This window comes from Schistocerca nitens, chromosome 4 (genome assembly GCF_023898315.1).
Source record: "Schistocerca nitens isolate TAMUIC-IGC-003100 chromosome 4, iqSchNite1.1, whole genome shotgun sequence".
In the NCBI taxonomy this organism is placed as follows: domain Eukaryota; kingdom Metazoa; phylum Arthropoda; class Insecta; order Orthoptera; family Acrididae; genus Schistocerca; species Schistocerca nitens.
Window position 1 is genome coordinate 214,172,452 of NC_064617.1, and position 24,581 is coordinate 214,197,032.

At 43.7% G+C, this 24,581-nt stretch overlaps 1 protein-coding gene across 4 annotated transcripts in view; it reads right to left on the reverse strand.

Annotated features, from left to right (window-relative positions):
- Positions 1 to 24,581, reverse strand: part of LOC126251895 (uncharacterized) — a 247,780-nt gene that overhangs the window by 55,218 nt on the left and 167,981 nt on the right. For 3 of the 4 annotated variants that reach the window (XM_049952609.1, XM_049952608.1, XM_049952607.1), the window contains one exon: positions 18,104 to 18,385. The exons of the other annotated variant lie outside the window; for it this stretch is intronic. In XM_049952609.1, the coding sequence (XP_049808566.1) occupies positions 18,104 to 18,385 (282 nt within the window). The remainder of the gene's footprint in view (positions 1 to 18,103; positions 18,386 to 24,581) is intronic. 4 annotated transcript variants of the gene reach the window in all.

Genomic DNA, 24,581 nt, shown 5'->3' on the forward strand with positions numbered 1-24,581 from the left:
CTACCTAGGGTTACTAGGCGAAGCAGGTCAACGGTCTTAGCGGCAGAAGAGGAAGCAGGATATTTCCCAATGGCGTTGAGAGCGGAAGAACCGAGGGGAGCAAACCCCATAATGAAAGCCCATTAAACCTAGGCGCGACTGTTCCCGTATCGGGCGGCTTCCTGGTCAGCGTCTGATTCCATGTTAGGGACGGCTGTTCTAGTTACTCCAGGTTTCACCCTATTGCACAAATCTAAACCCACGCAACTACCATCATGGCACAATGTGCGGTAACTAGTACCCCAGTCGGTTCAATCCGGGGCCAAAATGATGGTTCAAGTAGGACAATGGATTCTGGGGGCCCTACACCATCATGTTTGGATCAATCGGAGGATCCATCGCCCCGCAAACTCAGAACGAAGGAGAAACACTTCTTTGGTACTCTTAACGTGAACACCCTATTGAAAATTGGAAAACAAAAGCAACTGACCAAAGTACTTGATGAATACAAAATCAAACTTCTAGCAGTCCAAGAAACAAGATTCACAGCGGATGAAGTGTCAGCTATGGGCAATTACAGGATCCTGAAAGGACGACCAGCTATCAAGGTTAAGAAACCAGAGAAAACGAAGAGTGCAGTGTTATTCCTTGGAACGGCCTTCATTCATAATTCTGTAACTGAAGCTATAGTAGATGGTTCAAATGGCTTTGAGCACTATGGAACTTAACATCTGAGGTCATCAGTCCCCTAGAACTTAGAACTACTTAAACCTGACTAACCTGAGGACATCACACACAGCCATGCCCGAGGCAGGATTCGAACCTGAAACCGTAGCAGTCGCGCGGTTCCAGACTGAAGTGCCTAGAACACAAGCGGCCGGCCGAAGCTATAGTAGAGTTCAGATCTCCATCTCCTAGACTGTCTATAGTAACTCTTGCAAGTGGAAACAAATTAACACCATATTCAATGCCCATGCGCTAATCAGTGAAGACAATAGAATGAACACAGAGAAGATAGAAAAATTTTGCTCTCAACTCGAGGAAGAACTGTTTAGAACCCCAGAGAAGCATGTCAAGATCATTATGGGGGACTTCAATGCCCAGATTGGAAGAGAGAGAAAATTCCGGAACAATGTGGACAAATATGTAGCTCACAGAAGGAGAAACAGAAATGGTGATAGATTGATTGATGTTTAGCCGGCCGAAGTGGCCGTGCGGTTAAAGGCGCTGCAGTGTGGAACCGCAAGACCGCTACGGTCGCAGGTTCGAATCCTGCCTCGGGCATGGATGTTTGTGATGTCCTTAGGTTAGTTAGGTTTAACTAGTTCTAAGTTCTAGGGGACTAATGACCTCAGAAGTTGAGTCCCATAGTGCTCAGAGCCATTTGAACCATTTTTTGATTGATGTTTGTGAATCATTTGGAATGAAAATTATCTCCAGCCAGTTTAAGAGGGCTCCAAAGCATATGAAAACATGACGATCAATCCAATGTTAGGAGAATTTCAGATTGATCACGTAGAGATCACCAGCTCGAAGGAAACAATGAACGTCAGAGTGCAGAAGGGTGCTAATTTTGATTCCGACCATTATCTGACAAGGGTCAAAGTGCAACCAATCCCTGGCATTCGGAGAAAGAAAACCCTCAGAATACAGAAGTACAGAAATGAAGAACTGAAAATCAGTGAGGAAATAGTTGTGAAGTATCAGCATGAACTTGACACGTTGAACTCCAACGAGTGGGACAAAATGGCTCCGAAGATTCAGGAAGCAGCGAAACAAACAATTTTCCTTGCTAACAAAAAGAAACATCCACGGTGGAATGACGAATGTGAAGATGCCTTACGGAAATGTTCTGGAGCTGGGAACAAGTGGAATTCTACCAAACAGAACTTCAAAGAATTTAAAACCCAGAGGAGGGCGACAGCAAAAGTAATTAGGAACACCAAACGGTGGTTTGAAAGAGATCAATTAAAGGAGCTAGAAGAGAATTTCCAGAAGAACAACACCAGAAGCTTCTATCAGACATTTAAATCAAAACTTAGAGGTTACTCATCACCCAACATCTGTTTCAAAAATGATCAGGGAAAATTTATTATGAAGAACAAACAGAATTGCGAACACTTGGCTAGATACTTCTAAGAGTTGCTCAACTGTGACCCAACAACGGAAAAATTAACCTTCCAGAAACCATGAAACAAACTTCCTGATTCCACCCCTACAGATAAAGAGGAAATACGAGAGGTCATCAGGGGTTTGAAAAACAGCAAAGTGCCTGATAAAGATTCAACTGTTGCGGAACTTTTGAAGTACGCAGGAGCCAGTTTCCTGGAATGACTAAAAGACTTTTTCAAAAAATCTGGCTCTCGGGAGAGATACCAGAAGAATGGAGAGCCACCCATTGCACACGAAAGGAGACAAATCCAATGTCAATAATTACAGAAGAATATCACTTCTACCAGTAGCATACAAGATCCTTGCCATTGCTCTCAAACGTAGAGTAGAACAACATACAGGTCAACAACTAGGTGAATATCAAGCTGGCTTTAGGACAGGGAAGATAATGTGCAGAGCAGATGTTTACCATCAAACCTTAATCAAAACAAATACACTAGCAGCTCATAAGAAAGTGATCATGACATTTGTGGACTTTAAGAAGGCGTACGACTGCGTATATAGAGGCACAGTAATAGAAGTGCTGATAGAATTTGGAACAGATGATAAGACAACGAGGATTATTCAGCAAACACTAATAAACACCCCACTACAAATTAAATTTTTAGGATAACTGTCAGAGCCCTTTGAAATCAAAACAGGTTTGAGACAAGGAGACAGTCTCTCTCCGATCTTGTTCAACTGTTTTTAAAAAAGTTATCAGAAAATGGCGAAGAGAAATGAGTCAGTTCAACTTTCCAAATGGAATCAGGCTAGGCCGCAAACAGTCTGGGCTTATATTTGAATGCAGATGATATAGTCATTTCTGCAGAGAATCTGCAAATTGCAACTAAACAGATTGAAGTCCTCAAGGGAACAGCAGTGAAAGCAGGATTGCAAATATCTTTTGATAAAACACCATATGAACATAAATGCCACTGATCCAGTCTGGACAATGAGGACCAAGTATGGCGACATCAAAAGAGTTCGGAAGTTCAAGTACCTAGGATAGATTTTGACTCCAAACAACAATGAAAAGGCAGCAACTGAATAACGGGCAAGAAAAATGGAAACAGCATTCAGATTGTGTCAGAGCACATACAAATCTAAATCACTCTCATACCAGGGCAAATTCCAACACTACAGCACAGTCGTCAAACCTGAATGTTGATATGCATCTGAGACAATAGCCAGGAAGGGACTTTCAGACATGGAAAAGAAAGAAAGAAAACTCCTTAGATTTACTTTCCGCCTAAGATCAAATCAAGAATTTTACCAACGATTTGAAAATATCACCACCACAATGAAGAAAAGACTTTCTATGGACATGTTCAAAGAGATTTCGAGATTGCAGCCGGTCGTCGTAAACTGCATTCCACGATATTTCGGCTGAACTACTGGCAGCCATCTTCAGGTGAGTCAAACGAGGACTGACAAAGACGTTCTCCGCTCCGTCCTATATAGTGCGCTGATGGTACTGCCGCGAATGCGTCGAAGTCGCGGAGGCAGAAGGACCACACCGCCCAGCGACAGCGCCCTCGCTGGTGGAACTGCAAGACTCAGCTGCCGTCGGTACTGTCGCTGGCCGTAGCTATCGAAGTCTTCTGACGTCTTCGTCTCGAGCAAATTTCGGAGATGACGGGATTCCACGCGTTATTTAGTTGGTAACCACTGTCACGGTCCATTAGATTTTCCCCAATGCGTATTTCAACGGATTCTTTGGTAATGGAGTCCCAAAAGATTCTTGCTGTGGCCAAAATCGAAGTTTTATCATACTCCATTGAATGTCCATTGGAAATACAATGTTCCGCGACTGCAGACTTACTGGGTTGCAGTAGGCGAGTGCAACGCTGATGTTCTGTACAACGCCCTTCCAATGTACGCGTTGTCTGTCCTATATAGGCCATACCACATTGACACGGTATTTTATAAATTCCCGGCTTCCGCAGTAGCAAATCATCCATCACCGATTCCAGCGTATCTGAAATCTTAGAAGGTGGACGGAAACCCACTTTCACATGAAAATTATAAAGAATCCTCGCTATTTTGGAGGAGATATTTCCAACGAAGGGAAGTAAAGCTAAGGACTTGGTTGATGCGTTCTCCTCTTTATCCACTTCCCGACTCCTGGCTTTAGTTGACTGTTAACTTGCCGGGTCGAGTATCCATTGCCTCTGAACACCGTCCTTAAACGTGCAAGTCCCTTGGACAAATTCTCTGCATTTGACATCGTATATGCCCTGTGCACAAGTGTTTTCAGCACACTAATGGTTTGGGCAACCTGAAGAATGCAAGTACAAATCAGTGTGAGTGGGCTTACGATAAACAGAATGTCCCACCAAGCCGTCACTATTCCGTTTAACCAAAACATCCAGGAATGGAAGGCAACCGTCTTTCTCTAGTTCCATAGTATATCGAATATTGTCTTGAATGGAGTTAAGATGATGAAAAAACTCCATTAACTTTTCTTCTCCGTGGGGCCACACTATGAAAGTATCATCGACGTATCTCCAAAAAACAGTTGGTTTACAAACCGCTGATTCAAGTACTCTTTCCTCAAAATCCTCCATAAAAAAGTTAGCCACCCTTGTGCACAGGGCACATACGGTGTCAGTTGAAGGGAATTTGACTAAAAAACTTGCACATTTAAGGACAATGTTCAGAGACAATGGATACTCGACCCGGCAAATTAACAGCACCTTCTCAACTAAAGCTAGGAATCGAGAAGTGGATAAAGAGGAGAACGCATGAACCAAGTCCCTAGCTTTTCTTCCGTTCGTTGGAAATATCTCCTTTAAAATAACGAGGATTCTTAATAATTTTCATGTGAAAGTGGTTTTTCATCCACCTTCTAAGACTTCGGATCTGCTGGGATCGGTGAAGGATGATTTGCTACTGCGGAAGCCGGGAATTTATAAAATACCGTGTCAATGTGGTATGGCCTATATAGGACAGACAACGCGTACATTGGAAGGGCGTTGTACAGAACATCAGCGTTGCACTCGCCTATTTCAACCCAGTGAGTCTGCAGTTGTGGAACATTGTATTTCCAACGGACATTCAATGGAGTATGACAAAACTTCGATTTTGGCCACAGTAACAACCTTTTGGGATGCCAATATCAAAGAATCAGTTGAAATACGTATTGCGGAAAATCTAATGAACCATGACAGTGGTTACCAACTGAATAACGGGTGGAATTCCGTCATCTCCGAAATTTGCTCGAGACGAAGACGCCAGGAGACTTCGATAGCTGCGGCCAGCGACAATACCGACGGCAGCTGAGTACTGCAGTTCCACCAGCGAGGGCGCTGTCTCTGGGCGGTGTGGTCCTTCTGCTTCAACGCATTCGCGGCAGTACCATCAGCTCACTACATGGAACGGAGCGGAGAACGTCTTCGTCAGTCCTCGTTCGGCTCACCTGAAGATGGCTGGCAGTAGTACAGCTTAAATATCGTGGAATGAAGTTCGCGACGACCGGCTGCAATCCCTAAATCTCTTTGAAGAGTTGATTCGCGGGGAAAATTTTAAATTTCTATGGACATATTAAAAGAATGGAATGAGAGAGGCTCGCCAACAAGAGTCCTCTCTTCCAGGAGAAGAGGAAGACACAAGTTCCATGGGTGAGAAAAATGCGTGGGATGTAGAAAAATGCGGGATCATGGCAGAAAAAATTGTGAACAGGCAGATCTTTAGGAAAAAGTTTGCCGAGGTGAAGGATTTATTCGAGGAGGAAACGAGGAACAACAGAGTATTCTCGGCAGAAGAACGTGCACGAATGAGCCAACGGATGAAGGAGTACTGGTGAAAGAGGAAGGAAGAGAACTTAAGAAAGTGAGGGAAGTTGTGTAAAGTGGTAGCCCATAGATGGCTGTAACGAAAATAAATAAATAATATATATTTGGGAAACCTATTCTCTGCGTTTACTCATTCCAACGATTCCCAAACTTAGGGCGGAATTCAATGCGAGATGCTTTTAATAGCTTCCACAAGGAAGCTCTGTCTCAAAATCTGACAGAAAATCCGAAGAGATTTTGGTCGTATTTAAAGTATACCGGCGGCAAGGCATAACCAATATCTTTACTGAGTGATACCAACTGCAATATTACCGACTGAAGCGGCGCTAAATTGCAGTTATTAAACTTAGTTTTCCGAAATTTCTTCACGAAAGAAGATGGAGAATATCTACTAGAATTCGAATCAGGAACAGCTGCCAACATGAGTAAAGGTCTTAGGCGTAGCAAAGCAGCTTATATCAGTTAATAAAGCAGGTCTTCCGGTCCAGATAACATACAAATTACGTTTCCTTTAGAGTATGCTGAAACAATAGTCTCAGACTTTGCAGTCATACACAACCTCTCGCTCGAAGAAAGATACGCACTAAAGGAAAGTGGCACAGGTCACACCAATACTCAAGAAAAGAAGTGGGAGTAGTCCGATGAATTACAGGCTCATATCACTGCCGTCAATTTGCAGTAAGATGGAACATGTACTGCGTTCGAACATTATGAGTTGCCTTGAATAAAACAATCTCTTGACACATAGTCAGCACGAATTCAGAAAATATGGTTCTTGTGAACACAACTCGACCTTTATTTGCATGAAGTAACGAGTGCTATGGACAGGGGATCTCAAATTGATTACATGTTTCCAGATTTCCAGAAGGCTTTTGACGCCATTCCTCAGAAGAGACTTCTAATCGAATTGTGAATCTATGGAATACCGCTAATATTGTGCAACCATTATTTGCGGTTTCCAGTCAGAAAGGTCGCAATACGTTGTAATCGATGGAAAATCACCGAGTAAAATAGAAGTGATATCCGGTGTTCCCCAAGGAAGTGCTACAGGCCCTCTGCGTTTCCTAATCTATATAAATGATTTAGAAGACGATCTGAGCAGTCCTTTTAGATTGTTTGCAGACGATCCCGTCATTTACCGTATAGTCAAGTCGTCATAAGATCAAAACCAATTGCAAAATGTTTTAGACGAAACATTTGAATGGTGAGCCAAGTGGCAATTGTCTCTGAATAAAGAAACGTATGAGGTCGACGAGGTACTGGCGGAAGTAAAGCTGTGAGGACGGGGCGTGAGTCGTGCTTGGGTAGCTCAGTTGGTAGAGCACTTGCCCGTGAAAGGTAAAGGTCCCGAGTTCGAGTCTCGGTCCGGCACACAGTTTTAATCTGCCAGGAAGTTTCATATCAGCGCACACTCCGCTGCAGAGTGAGAATCTCATTCTGGAAACATCCCCTAGGCTGTGGCTAAGCCATGTCACATAAACTTAAAGTCTGTCAGTTCAGCTAAATATCTAAGAATTACAACAACGAACAACTTTAGTTGGAACTATCACATAGATAATATTGTGGGGAAGGCAAACCAAAGACTGCGTTTTATTGGCAGACCGCTGAGAAGATGCAACAGGTTTACCCTACGCTTGTCTGACGTGTGGTAGAATACTGTTGTACGGTATGGAATCCTTACCAGATAGGATTGACGGAGAACATCGAAGGAATCCAAAAAGGCCAGCTCGTTTTCTGTTATCGCGAAGTAGCGGAGAGAGACTCAAGAATGATAAGCGAGTTCGGGTGTCAATAATTAAAAGAAAGGCGTTTTTCCCTGTGGCCAGATTTTTCACGAAATTTCAATCAACAGCTTTCTCCTCTGAATGCGGAAGTATTTTATTGTCGCAAACCTAAGTAAGAAGAAAAGATTATCGTAATAAAATGAGAGAAATCAGATCTCGTACAGAAAGATTTTAGTGTTCATTTTTCCCACATGCCATTGGAGAGTAGAACGGTAGAGAAATTGTCTGAATGTGGTTGGAAGAACCCTCTGCTTGACACTTAAGCGTGAACTGTACAGTAATCATGTAGATGTAGACGTAGATGTGCATGTAAACGTTGGATTTCGATCGAGGAACTTACGTAAATAGGTCACATATGACATATGGATGCTTAGAAATTGTATGTCCGCAAGAGAAAACTGAATGCTTTGCTTTTGCTCTCCCTTTGTTTCTTAGTTGATAAGTATATAATTCAGTTTGGAATGAGTGAGCGATTTAGCTCCGCAACGGGTGAAAGAGGAGAAAGCATTCATTACGCCGGTCGCGTCTATACCCATGCGATAATCGTGTTCACAGTGTTTTTAAAGCAACCGAAATGACTACGCATTAAATGTACACAAAGACTTTATGATTCTGGCTGCAACTGAGGGCTTTTGTCGAGCACAAAGAGCTAAGCACATGGTTCTCTTATAACGTGAATGCAACAAGACGGCGTAGACGCTTTGACACATGGACTGACGTACTGCACAACGCAGAAGGATTTAACGGTGTACAAAGAATACTCACTTTTTCTCTCTTTTGGATATAACGGTTAAACAGTACAAAGCATATATTTCTTCGCAGTGGAAAAAGGCGTCATTAGTGACAAAGTACCGGGAATATTTTAAGAAAAATATGGTCCGAAAAATTACAAAGAGACACGGTTTTAATTTGACGTCACTTATAATAACTCTAAACATATAAACCAGTATAATTTGTTGATATAAACTCATACACCGTTCTTCTCCACATAGGCTAGTCATTGTATGCTGAATGAAGTGTGACAGCTATTAAAGAGCATAACTTCCATTAGAGAGAGAGAGAGAGAGAGAGAGAGAGAGAGAGAGAGAGTTGCATATCCTACCGAGGACATCCAGACTTACATTCTCTGTTGGTGGTGGAGTCTTCAGTCCGAAGACTGGTTTGTTGCAGCTCTCCATGTTAGTCGTATGGAAGCCCCTTCATCTCTGCATACCTACCGCAACAAACTCAAATGAAAACCAAAAACTCGCTACAACGGAACCATGGAATGGTTTCATTCAAAAGTAATCGCCAGACGCGTTAAAACATTTTGCCACTGGGAGTCGAGACGATCAGTTCATGTTTCGTAGGAAACAGTTGGCTGCTCATGGATCCAGAACAGTACCTACTCTTGCACTTGTACGACTGAAATCGACGTCCACGTATTTGTTCAGGTCACCAAAGATGTAAAAATCACGTGATAAAAGATCCCTGCTGTACAGAAGAAGTTTTAGTGTTTACCAATAAAATTGCGGAAGCATACCCCCCATCGGAATAGCAGTGTTGGAGGTGGACATTATCGTGCAACATGATGATTCCATTCGACAGTATTCCTAGAGCCCGAGGCGGAACGAGAAAGCCAACACTGGAAACATTTCATATCTCCCCATGCAAAGAAACCCAAAATTGTTCATACAAGTCCCGGGAAGGTCATGATGACCTATTTCTTCAATTGCAGGGGCTATCTGGTCGTCGACTTCCTCGAGCCTTGAGTCACATTCAATGCGCAACGTTATGAAGGCACATTCCATACACTGCGACGTGCCAACAAGTCCAAACGCCAGGAAATGCTGACGGACGGAATCATACTGTTGCACAATGATGTCCGTCCCTATACTGCCAACCGGATGAAGGCGATTTGATTGGGAAACACTGAAACATCCTCCGTATAGCCCGGATCTTGCACCGTGTTATTTTCACATCTTTGGCTACCTGGCCAATGCCATGCATGGACTCCGGTTTCAGTTGGATGAGGAAGTGAAAGAGTGGGGCAGTTGTGGATCCATTAGCGGTCGACTACGTTCTACGAAATAGGAATTGATCGTTTTGGTTCCCTGTGGGATAAATGTCTTAACGCGTGTGGTGATTAAATTTGAATGGAACCATTTCATATTCCCGTTGTGGTGGGTGTTTGGTTTTCATTTGACTGTCCCTTATACTTCAGATTTTTGTATCCCCCACATCTTCCTCCATTACTATATCGACGATTTTTGGATGTTTTAGCATGTGTCGTATCAGTGGATCGCATCTTTTAGTCAAGTTTTCCTTTTTTTTCTCGCCAGTACCATTCAGTACTTCCTCAGTGGTTAGTTATCCGATCTACCCATGTAACCTTCAGCATTCTCCTGTAGCACCACATTTCAAAAGCTTCTATTCTCTTCTTGTATTTAGTATTTATCGTCCATATTTCACTTTGTTAGAGTGTGCAAGTTTAGATCCTTCCGACTTCGGACATTGCCACTTATTTTGGTGCCCAAATAGAAAAATTCTTCTAGTGCTTCATTTCCTAATAGAATTTCCTCAGCAGCGCTGATCTGATTCGATTACATCCATTACCTTTGTTTTATTTTTGTTGATATCAGTCTGACTACATCTTTTGAGAGCACTATCTGTTCCGTCTAAATGCTCTTCCAAATCCTTTGCTGTCTCTGACAAAATTAAAGCGTCTTCGATACAGCCCAAAAGTTTTGATTTCTTCTACATAGTTTTAATTCTCTTGAAAAAATTCTCCTTGCTTTCCTGCACAGCATGCTCATTGTACAGATTGAATGATATCACAGATAGGATACAGCATTGTCTCATTGGCTTCTAACTCCTATTCCGAACCCACAGAGAGAAATGGCAGCGCGTAGGACCAGTCGGCTTGGTCACCAGGTCTGTGCGTTTCGACCGCTCGATATCAGGAGCCCCAATTATTTAGCTGACCCACTATCTTTCACAGGGCACTATACCTGGACCGGTGCGTCATATCCGATATCATACCCCACATGTTGTACTGTATGTAGATGTAGGCTATGGATTAGGCCTATACCCAGCAGTGGAATAATAGAGACTTACGGGTTAGGCCTAGTCCAGCCGTGGAATAAGACACGCGAGTATTACGGAAATTCCATTTGAACTCTAATGTAAATTTTTGGAGGGAAGACGACTTTCTTTTCCCAAAAAATTATCGAAAAAATTTCGGGAATTTGCGGCTGAATTTTACTAACGCCAATGTACATTTCGCCTAAGGAACGGGAAGAGCAGGTAAGAGAAATTAGGACTCGTATGAAGGCATTTTGCTTCGAAGGTAGCAGAATTCCTTCACTTTGTCTGCTTCGTGGTCACCAATTCTGATGTTAAATTTATGATTAAGCTGATTTCTGCTGCTCTTCACAATTTCCGTCTTTCTTCGATTTGCCCTTACTCTGTATTCTGTACTCGTTAGACTGTGAGTTCCATTCAACAGATCCTGTAATTATTCTTCCACTTTTAATGAGGACAACAATGTCATCAATAAATATTATCATTGACATCCTTTCACTCTAAATTTTAATCCCACTCTTGAACCTTTCTTTTATCTCCGTCATTGCTTCTTTGATGTGTAGATTAAACATTAGGGGCGATAGACTGCATCCCTGTGTGACACATTTTATAATCCAGGTACTCCGTTCTTGGTCTTCCATTCTTATCGTTGTCTATTGGTTTTTGTACATATTGTATATTACCTGCCTTTCCCTATAGCTTGCTACAATTTTTCTCAGAATTTCGAACATCTTGCACGATTTCACATTGTCGAACGCTTTTTCCAGTTCGACAAATCTTATGATCGTGTCTTGATTTTTATGCAGTCTTGGTTCCATTGTCAAGTGGAACGTCACGACTGTCTCTGCTGCCTTTGCCTTTTCAAAAAGCAAACTGATCGTCATCTAAGAGAGCTTCAATTTTCTTTTCCATTCTTCTGTATATTATTCTTGTCAGCACGAGTTGTTAAGCTGATTATGTGATAGTTCTCGCACTGATCAGCTCATGCTATCTTCGGTATTGTGTCGTTGATGCTCCACCCAGAGTCTGATGGTATGCCGGCAGTCTCATAGATCGTACGCACCAGCTTGATAGTTGTTTGGTTGTGACTGCCCCACAATGATTTAGAAATTTTGATACAGCGATATCTATCACTTTTGCCATTATCCATGGCGGAAGAAGTAAGGAGGATATAAACAGTAGACTAATAGAGACAAAAATGGCATTCCTGGCCAAGAGAACTCTGATATGTGCTAGCAAACGCAGGCCTTACTTTGAGAAATAAATTGGTGAGAACATGCTTTTGGCGCAAAACATTGGATGATAGTGAATCATGGTCTGTGGGGAAACTGGGACAGAAGAGAATCGAAGGATTTGAGATGTGGTGCTACAGAAGGAAGTTGAAAATTAGGTGGACTGGTAAGAGAAGGAATGAGGAGCTTCTCCGTAGAATCTGCGAGGAAAGGAATGTATGGAAATCACTGACAAACAAGTGACATGGTGATAGGGCTTATATTAAGATATCAGGGAATAACTTCCTTGGTACTAGAGGGGAAAAGTTGTAGAGTAAGACAGAGGTTGGAATACAAACAACTAATAACTGGGGACTGATGTTGCAAGTGCTACTCTGATGACAGGACCTAAGCGGTGGGACAGACTTTCTGAAACCGTCTATATCGTTACATAGTTTGTTCTCAGGTATCACACCCTGCAGCTAATCACCTTTGTGGGTCCTTGTTTCGGAGTAATTGGCGAAAATTTTGACACAGACTGTATGCGTAGTGTAATGGTTAAGGTACAGCCCCCAAATTCGAAATAGTTGTAGATCCGAATCTCACCAGGTGCTTTCACGTTCTTTATTTTCAAATCTTTATCAAATTTACTTTAATCATTCTTTTTGTTCAATGAATTGGTTGAAATATATATATTTCTTATTTTTATTCATTTGCCACATCATTTTAATAATTGTTTTAAAGGTAACAAGTGGAAAAAGTCTGAGAGAAAGCAGAATGAGAGCAAACGAAAAATGTTAATATGGTGGTAAAAATGATGTGACAGTTGAGAAAAAAATAAGAAAAATTACATTCAAACCAATTCATAGAACAAAAATAATGATCGAAGTCATTCGATAGTGGGTTGAAAATTTAAAAAATGTCGAAGCACCTGATGAGATTCGAGATCATAACCTTTCCCATCTGAGGACTGTAACTTAACCATTACCCTACACAACTAATCTGAGTCACATATCTGTTTTTAAAGTTACAGAGCATCAGACGATGTTACGATTTTTTTTTTTAAAATCATTATCCGCAGCCGGCCGGGGTGGCCGAGCGGTTCTAGGCGCTACAGTCTGGAACCGGGCGACCGCTACGGTCGCAGGTTCGAATGTTACCTCGGGCATGGATGTGTGTGATGTCCTTAGGTTAGTTAGGTTTAAGTAGTTCTAAGTTCTAGGGGACTGATGACCACAGATGTTAAGTCCCATAGTGCTCAGAGCCATTTCAACCAATTATCCGCAAACGACGGCTCACTAGGGTGATTGGCTGTAGGTGTGATATCTTGGACCTTAACATACATCATCGTATAGATGGTTTCAAAAGGTCGATATGGCCACTGGATACATCTCCGTCTGAGATGAAGACGTTAGCATAGGAGAGTCATGGAGTCATGAGAAAAGAAATGACTAAAAAAATAAAAAAAAAGGAAGCACATGAGCAGCAGTTTCCCGCGGACCCTCTATTTCCCAGAAACTTCGCTCAGTGAAAGATGAGTCAAAACAAGCGAACTCGTGTCTCGGGTTGTCAGTAGGTAATCGACCGTTTCTGAGAAAACGGTAGTCAACGTTTTTGGGGTACTTTATATGGCTTTTAGTTCGTAACTAATTTAGTCGAAGCGTTAGCACAGTGGCTAGTGTCGTGGCTTCATACTTTTACATCCTGTATTTGAAACCCGATTATTGCTTTTATTTTTACTTTTGTCATCTCTGTACCCATGTCGGAAGGAGATTACTACACGAATGTGTAAATTAATAAGTTAATGAGAAAAATTTGAAGTTGTTTTCAGTCAAATTCCCGTTGTGTGGTTTGTCAATAATATTCGTGGTGTTGCGTACTTGTTCCTATGAAGTGAGTTTCGATCGACCAGCAAGATGCCTGCAGGCTGCAAAAATAGTCGATTCTGACTTGCCCATCTGGTTTAGTACTCATGAAGGAATCAATAAGGGAAACGCATCACTGCCGAATTAGTTCTCAAAGCGAACTTACAACAATGAAGCATATAGACATGTATAGTAAATGTATTTCATGTATTGTGAAAACCCAGCCATAATTTTACAATTAATATTACGCCACTGCATTCTCTAATTTAATAGCAAACATTCTTTCAGTAACCTTCTACGAAGATGGGTAGGTAAATGAGAACTAAAGAAATCAAACGGAAAAAATAAACTGGTTTCGAACACAGGGCGCAGAAGTGCTAAGCCACGACGCTTCCCAATGTGTCAACGCTTCAACTGAACTGTAAGTGCGATGAAAGGCATTTAAATTGCGTGGAAAATGTTGACCACCGAGACACGTGTTCCTTTAATTTGACTCCTCTTCCAGTGAGTGAAGTTTCTGGAAAATCAGGTTACGGCACCTGCAATGTTCTTCTTGTCAGTTTACAAAAGGGGATGAACAGCAGCAGTACGGGGTACCCTCCAGCGTGCATCATACGAGGTGTGACAATAAAGCAATGAGATTTTTTTTTTGCAAGATGTGGCAACCATGCAGGCTTGCGTAGGCACAATATCCTTGACCTTGGTCTATAAACTGCTTCTAGTCCAAGCAGCACATCGATGCTGCTGTCCAGTCGTTTGTTATGCTGTAATAAGTTAACATGTGTTTGTGTCTCTCGTGACGGAAATGGAACCGCATAATATTGTGCAACAGTATGCTAATTCTTTTTGCGTTAAATTGGGTGAAAACGCGACGACAACTTACGGTAAGCTTCAGAAGGCTTTTGGAGAGGAGGTTATGTCAAGAGCTCAAGTTTTTCGTTGGCATAAAATGTTTAGTGAAGGAAGAACGAATGTTGAAGATGAAGACCGCAGTGGACGACCATCAACCTCGCCGACAGATGTCAACTTGTGCAGGGTGCGTGAACTCGTACGATCTGATCGAAGATTAGCAGTGAAAATTATTGCAAAAGAACTGAACGTCAATAGAGAAACGGTTCGTCTAAAAATACTGAAGATCTGCATCATGATAATGAGCCATCCCATACTGCTCTCTCAGTACAGCAATTTTTAACCTCAAAACAAATTTCACTACTACCACAGCCACCCTATTCACCAGATATCGCTCTGCGCTACATTTTTCCTATTTCGAAGAGTCAAAACTGCGGTCAACGGACACCATTTTCAAGCAACACTAAGATGTCCAAAAAGCTGTGACGAGGGTCTTGGATAATATAACAGAAGATGAGTTCCTGAAATGTTACCATCAATGGCAGAAGCGCTGGAAAAAGTGTGTGCAATCAGAAGGGAACTATTTTGAAGGAGACAACATTAAACTTGACTGAAACGGTAAACAACATTTTTTTCACATCAGTCTCATTATTTTATTGTCGCACCCCGTATAGTGACATATGGAGTATGTAGAGCGTGTACACCGATGAGCCAAAACATTATGAACACTAGCCACCGCGAGGTTGAATGCTTCCCACTGGTGTTGCAGCCCTGTGACGCAGTAAGGAAAGAATGTGAGCGGAAGAGAGACGAGTGGGCAGTCATTATAGCAGAGATGCGGACCACAAATGCGCAAATCCAAGGATATAAGCGGTTTTGACACAGGGCACGTTGTTGTGGCGCTGCAGCTAGAATCGAGAATCTATGAAACGGCGAAGCTGTTCGCCTGTTGGTGTACTTATGCCGCGAACAGCTATGGAAAGTGGTTGAAGGATGATGGAATGACGCGTAGGCCGTGTGATACTGGACGACCACGTCTCATTGCAGATCGTAGAGTTTGGAGGATCCCCCACTGTGGAATCCAGGACAGGCAGCGATCTGTGGTAGACCTGACGACAGAGTAAAATGCTGGTGCCGGCACAAGCGTTTCGGAGCACACCGTTCAAAGTCCATTGCTGAACATACAGCTCCACCTCACACGACTCCTACGTGTTCCTGTATTGAGCCAACGACATCGTCAGTTGAGACTGCAGTGGGCGCAGCATCAATGAGTTTTCACAATGGATCAACAGAAACGTGTCGCCTATCGAATGAATCGCATTTCAGCTCGACGTTTGGGTTCTCATACACCGTCATCCAGGCGAATGGCTGCACGAAACATGCACCACTCCACAGATGCAGGCTGGTGAGAGTAGAATTATGATATGGGGTACATTTAGTTTGGCTTCCATGGGGTCTGTGGTGGTAATCTGAGGCACCATGACAGCACTGAATTGCGCAAACGTTACTGCGGCCCATCTACATCGTCTTTGAATCCATGGTGGTTGGCATGGAGGTCATTCCATTCAAAACACCTCATTAAGTTTGAGCTCAGAATATGTTCTAAGATTCTACAACGAATCTATGTCAAGGATATGGGGTGATGTTTTTCAAGCTCATCTCTACTGCCCTTGTAAATGGGTATGACCTGTGTTTTCTTCCATGGTTGGTTGTTTGAGGGGTATACGGCAGATTATAGTTGGACTAACTCAGCCACCAATTCATTGTAGATTCTGATATGAATTACATCGGGCCCTGAGGCTTTGCTCAATTTTAAAGATTTCCGGAATTTCTTACTACCCCTGACACTAATACTTATTCATCTTTTTCAGTGGTTCAAGGATTAATTTGGAGCAATTGTTATGGGTTTTCCATTGTAAAGGAACATTTAAAACAGAGTCAAGCATTTCAGCTTTTACTTTGCTTCCCTCAATTTCAGTTCCTATTTCATTCACTATACGCGCAGTCCGGAACCGTGCGACTGCTACGGTCGCAGGTTCGAATCCTGCCTCGGGCATGGATGTTTGTGATGTCCTTAGGTTAGTTAGGTTTAAGTAGTTCTAAGTTCTAGGGGACTAATGACCACAGCAGTTGAGTCCCATAGTGCTCAGAGCCATTTGAACCATTTGAACCATTCACTATATACTGGACACTACTAACTTTGTTGCCACTAGCAGCCTTTACATATCACCAGAATTTCTTTCGGTTCTGTGAAAGATCACTTACCAATAATCTGCTATAGTAGTTACTGAAGGGATCACGCATTGCTCTCAACAGGCAAACACGTTTCATTTGGCATCTCTATCTATGGCCCTACACTTTGTTTTACACCTATTATGCAGTAATCTGTTTCTTTACAGTGACCGTATACCACCGATGCTCGCTTCCATTATGAACTGTTTTGCTAGGTACATATCTCTCCAGTGCATGGTAAATTATTATTTTAATCTTTAGAGTTCCGACGCTTCCACCCTGTGCTGAAAGTTTCAAGTTTCTCATTGAGATATTGCACTAGCGATTTTTTTTATCAAGTTTACTAAACACGTATATCTTTTTGCTTGTTTTAGTTGTGCTTTGTACTACGATAATCACTATTGCCTCAACTGCACCTGATACCGGTTTTGATGTGGACATCCTCAACAAGGTCCTGTCTACTTGCCTTTAGATGCCACTCTATTTCGATCATGAGTGGGGTTCGTAACTATCTCTTCGAGGTAGTTTTCACAAAATGCACTTGCAATTGTTTCACAGGATGTCCTATCCCAACTACCATTAACAAAACTGCAGTTTTTCCAATTGATTGTTGGACGATTAAAATATGGCGATGCAGTCTTTCAGCAGGATAAGTGTCCTTGTTGCAAGGTCTCTATAGTGAATTCACACTGATGTCTCGACCAGCAAATGTGCCTGATTTGTACCCATTGGGACACATATCGGGCGCCAGCTGCGTGACCGTAAACCACGATCCCGTAATTTATGGGAACTGCTTGACCTGAGCATAGACATCTGGTGCGTCATACTTCTGGAATCCTGTCAAGGATCACTGCTGCGTTGTATCTGCATAGTGGACCAACACGCTAATCAACAGGTGTTCGCCGGCCGGTGTGGCCGAGCGGTTCTAGGCGCTTCAGTCTGGAACCGCGCGACCTCTACGGTCGCAGGTTCGAATCCTGCCTCGGGCATGGATGTGTGTGATGTCTTTAGGTTAGTTAGGTTTAAGTAGTTCTAAGTTCTAGGGGACTGATGACCTCAGATGTTAAGTCCCATAGTGCTCAGAGTCATTCATTCGAACAGGTGTTCATAATGATTCGGCTCATCGGTGTAGATTTGCTGAGGGCTGCGGTGAGCCAGTGGGTGGTACCAACCTTGCGGATCGGGTGGCGGCGGCGGCGGCGCGGGCTTCATGTGCCAGCGCACGGGCTGCAGCAGCAGCGCGGCGACCACGCTGTGCAGCGAGAGGCCGCCGATGATTAGGGCGGCGCCCGCCGTGGTGTAGTTGCGCAGCAGCAGCGTCACCAGCTGCGGCATCACCACCGGGCCCAGACCCATCAGCGAGATGGACACCCCGGCCGCGCGGCTGCGCAGCTCCTTGAAGTACGAGTTGAACGCCAGGCTGAGCGCCGCCGTCAGCATCTGGTTCCCCACCGCTGTGGGACAGCACCGCACCAGTGTGACCAAAGGGACCGAGAGTGAACAGACAGGCACCGCGCTCCCGCCAAAGTTCTTCACTGGTTGCTTCGAAATTTTGACACAACGTTGCATGCGGATATGCACATCTTTTATGTTCCTAGTTTTAAATATATATAACATATAAATAACCATGTGATGTGTAAGGGGAAATGTTGTTACCAAAAATCTCGAAAAATTCTTGAACGATTTGGTTAGTTGGTTGATTTGGGGGAGCAGACCAAACAGCAAGATTTGGAAATTTTGGAAAATTGGGGTAATTTTCTGTGGGACCAAAGAGCTGAGGTCATCGGACCCCAGGCTTACACACTACTTAATCTAACTTTAACTACATTTCCCTAAACACAAAACACACAGCCATGCCCGAGGGCGCACTCGAACCTCCGACAGGGGAAGCAGCTCGAACCGTGGAAAGGCGCATGAGACAGAGCGGGTAACCCGCGCGGCATACAGCAAGATCATCGGTCCCATCGGATTAGGGAAAGGAACTAGCAGTGCCCTTTCAAAGGAATCATCCCGGAATTTTCCTTGAGCGATTTAGGGAAATCACGGAAATCTAACTCAGGATGGCCGAACGCGGTTCTGAACCGTCGTCCTCCCGAAAGCTAATCACTTCGCCAACACCCTCCATCTGGACCGATTTACTTCAGACTTTTACAGGTTACCATAATAAACGTTTGGAATAGGGTATATTTGTTTCAAGACAGACAACAATATACAAGTTTTCTGTTAAAACCGATTACGAGAAAGTAAATTTTCTGGTGTAAATATGCGCGGTTTTGTTACCGTTGTCGCAGCCATACCGGGGCATTCAAACAATTAGACAAACTGTATCTCGCATATAAATTCTTTCTCGTTATGTGCACGTATTGTAAAGATACACTAATGGCCATTAAAATTGCTACACCACGAAGATGACGTGCTACAGACGATAAATTTAACCGACAGGAAGAAGATGCTGTGATATGAAAATGATTAGCTTTTCAGAGCATTCACACAAGTTTGGCGCCGGTGGCGACACCTACAACGTGCTGACACGAGGAAAGTTTCCAACCGATTTCTCATACACAAACAGCAGTTGACCGGCGTTGCCTGGTGAAACGTTGTTGTGATGCCTCGTGTAAGGAGGAGAAATGCGTACCATCACGTTTCCGACTTTGATAAAGATCGGATTGTATCCTATCGCGATTGCGGTTTATCGTATCGCGACATTGCTGCTCGCGTTGGTCTAGATCCAATGACTGTTAGCAGAATATGGTATCGGTAGGTTCAGGAGGGTAATATGGAACGCCGTGCTGGATCCCAACGGCCTCGTATCACTAGCAGTCAAGATGACAAGCATCTTATCCGCGTGGCTGTAACGGATCGTGCAGCCACATCTCGATCCCTAAGTCAACAGATGGGAACGTTTGCAACACAACAACCATCTGCACGAACAGTTCGACGACGTTTGCAGCAGCATGGACTATCAGCTCGGAGACCATGGCTGCGGTTACCCTTGACGCTGCATCGCAGACAGGAGCGCCTGCGATGGTGTCCTCAACGACGAACCTGGATGCACGAATAGCAAAACGTCATTTTTTCGGATGAATCCAGGTTCTGTTTACAGCATCATGATGGTCGCATCCGTGTTTGGTGACATCGCGGTGAACGCACATTGGAAGCGTGTATTCGTCATCGCCATACTCGCGTATCACCCGGCGTGATGGTATGGGGTGCCATTGGTTACACGTCTCGCTCACCTCTTGTGCGCATTGAAGCCACTTTGAACAGTGGGCGTTACATTTCAGATGTGTTACGACTCGGTGGTCTACACTTAGTTCGATTCTTTGCGAAACCCTACATTTTAGGAGGATAATGCACGACCGCATATTGCAGGTCCTGCACGGACTTTTCTGGATACAGAAAATGTTCGACTGCTGCCCTGGCCAGCACGTCCTCCAGATCTCTCACCAATTGAAAACGTCTGGTCAATGGTGACCGAGCAACTGGCTCGTCACAATACGGCAGTCGCTACTCTTGATGAACTGTGGTATCGTGTTGAAGCTGCATGGGCAGCTGTAGCTGTACGTCATCCAAGCTCTGTTTGACTCAATGCCCTGGAGTATCAAGGCCGTTATTACGGCCAGAGGTGGTTGTTCTGGGTACTTATTTCTCAGGATCTATGCACCCAATTTGCGTGAAAATGTAATCACATGTCAGTTCTAGTATAATATATTTGTCCAATGAATACCCGTTTATTATCTGCATTTCTTCTTGATGTAGCAATTCTAATGGCCAGTAGTGTAAATTGTTCACGCAAGAAAGTGTAGTTTTGTTTTCTTCCTCGCAAACGGTTTTCACAAAAACCAGGAAAGTTGCATTCCTGGATTATTGAAGATGATGGTTTATTCAAATGGTTCAAATGACTCTAAGCACTATGGGACTTTACATCTGAGGTCATCAGTCCCTTAGTCTTAGAACTACTTAAGCTTAACTAACCCAAGGACATGACACACACCCATGCTCGAGGCAGGATTCGAACCTGCGACCATAGCAGCAGGGCGGTTCCGGACTGAAACGCCTGGAACCGCTTGGCCACAGCGGCCGGCGATGGTTTGTTGGGTGCTCAACATCGTGGTCCAAATCTTTCCATTTCTAGCCTCGGCACTTCCCAAGTGATGATGAGATGATGAGGACAACACAAACACCCAGTCCCCAGGCGGAGAAAAGCCTCAACCCGGCCGGGAACCGAACCTGGTACCCCGTGATCCAGAGGCAGCGACGCTAGCCACTAGCCCACGAGCCACGGACCTGGATTATTGGCTTATGATTACTACTACTACTGCTACTACTACTACTGCTACAACGGAAGCTGCATTTTCAGTAACAATAAACAACGCTCAAAGTCAGTGGGATGGGGAGAAGAGATGGACGAAGAGATGAGAGGAAGTGGATATAGGGAGAGGAAATGAGGAGATGGACTGGGGGCAGGAGGTGACGGAGAGAGAGGGGGGGAGAGGGGGGAGAGAAGATGAACAGAGGGAGGGGGGAGGGGGAAGTCCTGGACAAAGGTAGTTGCAGGTGGAGATGTACAGAGGCAGGGTGGAGAAGAAGATTAGGTTGTATGCCCAACTTCCATACATATTAGAAACGTGTGCCTTGTCTATCCTTTCTTTCCATTCAACTAGACAGTCACAGCAGTGTGTTTCACACATCATCGGATCGAAATCGACGTCGTCTTTCCAGATGCACTAATTTTTTTCCAGTATTGTAGTTGTTACGTTGAGCTCAACAATGAGTGCCAAAAATATTATGCTTTGAATTCTGCTTTTATAAAATATGCAGGGTGTTTCGCAATTCCTGCTACAGTCCCCTAGTGTTTGTAGAGGCGACGTAGTAGTTAAAGATTTAATAAGGAACACCTGTCCGAAAATGTACCGTTTGGATATAAAATAAGTTTGAAGATCGCATCAATTTCAAATTTCCTGCTAGAGGGTACGGTACATATTGGTAGAGCTGTACAACGCATGTATCGAAATCGTTTTCCGGATTGAAGACGTTAAACCTACAACAGAACAGTCATCTGCTCCAAACGGTGCTCCAGACCCCATGTTTATTTTGGCATATTTAGCTGTTTAGTATTGTAGCTTGCATGCAGTATGCCATTTCAAGATAATGGCGCGTTGAACATTTATCACAGGCACGTCGCCCTTCTGCTGTATACCGAAAAATAGTGGAGATTTTAGAGGGTATCACGAGAAAAATAAAGTTCAGATGGAAACTTGTGTCCAAAATCGTCACACATTGCATTATAGGAGACACGGCCTTTCTACGCAGCAGCTAGCTCAATCTTCTCCACTGGCGATCCTGCCAATCAGTCCCAACCACTGAATAACAAACAACATTGGGAGATGTTCCGCCTACGGTACGTCAGCGCACAAAGTCACGTTTCCTGCCGGAGGGATGGGCTCCTGGCAGGCGCCACTCCCTATAACTTCGGCGATCTGTAACGTCGTTGGATGACGGGGACACGGTTTCCTATACTCGATTTGTTCCTCAAGACCCCCTCTAAAACCCCTCGGAAAAATGGTTCAAATGGCTCTGAGCACTATGGGACTCAACTGCTGTGGTCATAAGTCCCCTAGAACTTAGAACTACTTAAACCTAACTAACCTAAGGACAGCACACAACACCCAGCCATCACGAGGCAGAGAAAATCCCTGACCCCGCCGGGAATCGAACCCGGGAACCCGGGCGTGGGAAGCGAGAACGCTACCGCACGACCACGAGATGCGAAACCCCTCGGAGTTTGTAGTAATACCCTGTAGACTACTCTAAGACTCCGACAGAACTGGTTTCTGTTTGGTTTACTCTCTTCAGTTTGTCTATGATATATTTGTCTTGGTAGAACTTATGAGCCTCAGTAAGCCTTCTTGGTGCCACTTTGTTGATCTGCCAAAGAGGATCCCCCATAAATACACAGTGATCGGAATCACTATGTCTGGCTCCCACTTACTACTGGGCATGGGAAAGTTCGTTTCAGAACGGCCAGACTCCTACGACAAGCTGCTTTTAGAGGCGTGTTTGTCGTATTTGTTCAGCGCTGCCACACTCGTTCTTCATAGAGCGCCATTTTCTGTGTCCAAGTGGCTGGTCAATGATTGTTCATAGGTTGACGTATTTAGTAACAGAGCCCACTTGCAACAGCAGTGGAAACGATGGTATGAAAAGCGTGACGAAGCGCTCAGACACTCGGGAAGGTTTTTTGGTAGACTACATGTACCTGGCAACACACTGCTGTGACAGTCTAGTTGAACGGAAAAAAAGGAAAGACAAGGCACACGTTTCTAATATGTATGGAAGTTGGGCATACATCCTAATCTTCTTCTGCGCCTTGCCTCTGTACATCTTAAGTGAGTTTGAACGTGGTGTTATAGTCGTCGCACGAGCGATGGGACACAGCACCTCCGAGGTAGTGATGAAGTAGGGATTATCCCTTATGACCATTTCACAAGTGTACCGTGAATATCTGGAATCCGGTAAAACATCAAATCTCCGACACCGCTGCCGCTGGAAAAAGATCCTGCAAGAACGGGACCGATGATGATTGAAGAGAATCGTTCTACGGGACAGAAGTGCAGCCCTTCAACAAATTGCTGCAGATTTCAATGTTCGGCCATCAACAAGTCTAGTGTGCGAACCATTCAACGAAACATCATCACTATGGGCTTCCGGAGCCGAAGGTAAATTCATGTTCCCTTGATGACTGCACAACACAAAGCTTTATGCCTCGCTTGAGTTCGTCAACACCGACTGGATGTTTCCCACTGTCTCGTTTTCACAGCACAGGAATTCTATGACAGCACGTTGCTTCTGACGAACGTCAAGTGTAGCAACCATCTTGAAGACATGCTGTGACGGAGCCACTCACGGGAACAGGTTGAACTAAGTTTGAAAACAAGCCGGAAGGATGTATCTTCACACTGTAAAACTTTCACACATGCAGAATGAAAACTGTAGTTTTACAAAAATAGTGTGCATTTCTTTTAGAGTGACCCTCGTAGCACAAATTGCTCATAACCAATGTTTAGAAGGTAAAAAGCAAATTCTATCTGTGATTTATTAAATATAAATAAATAAATCTCTGTTGTTCTTATGAATTCATGATTGTTGGCAATTATGTATGTGATTTTTATGAAAAATAGCTGAAAGTAATGATGAATATGAACATGGTAAATTTTGAGGGTTTGTTTGATATGAGTAGATGTTGCGTGAAACAAGAAAAGTGACAGGTTTTTGGAAAGTGTTTCGAATTTGGAAGGGGTTGAGTGGGTTGTAAGAGTCGCCTGAGCCAAGCTGTGAATGGTGAGGATAGCTGTGGAGGCGACAAGACGAAGACGACGGGGAGTGCGTTCAATCCACAAGATCTTCGAGCGGAGTTCAAGGTAGAGGTAACGACTGAAATATAGTTAGGAAATGGTATGGAAAGTATGCAGATGTATATATGTCAGATGTGCTGATACAAGCTTTGTAAAGCACCGGGGCTGGAGATCAGAGAAAAAATGATACGATGTTTGTTGCCAAGAATGTATGGTGTTCAACGTGGAGGAGGATGTGGGCTGTTTTGTTAGTTGAGAAAATATTTGTGTAGGGAAAGGTGTGTCGTATTCAAGG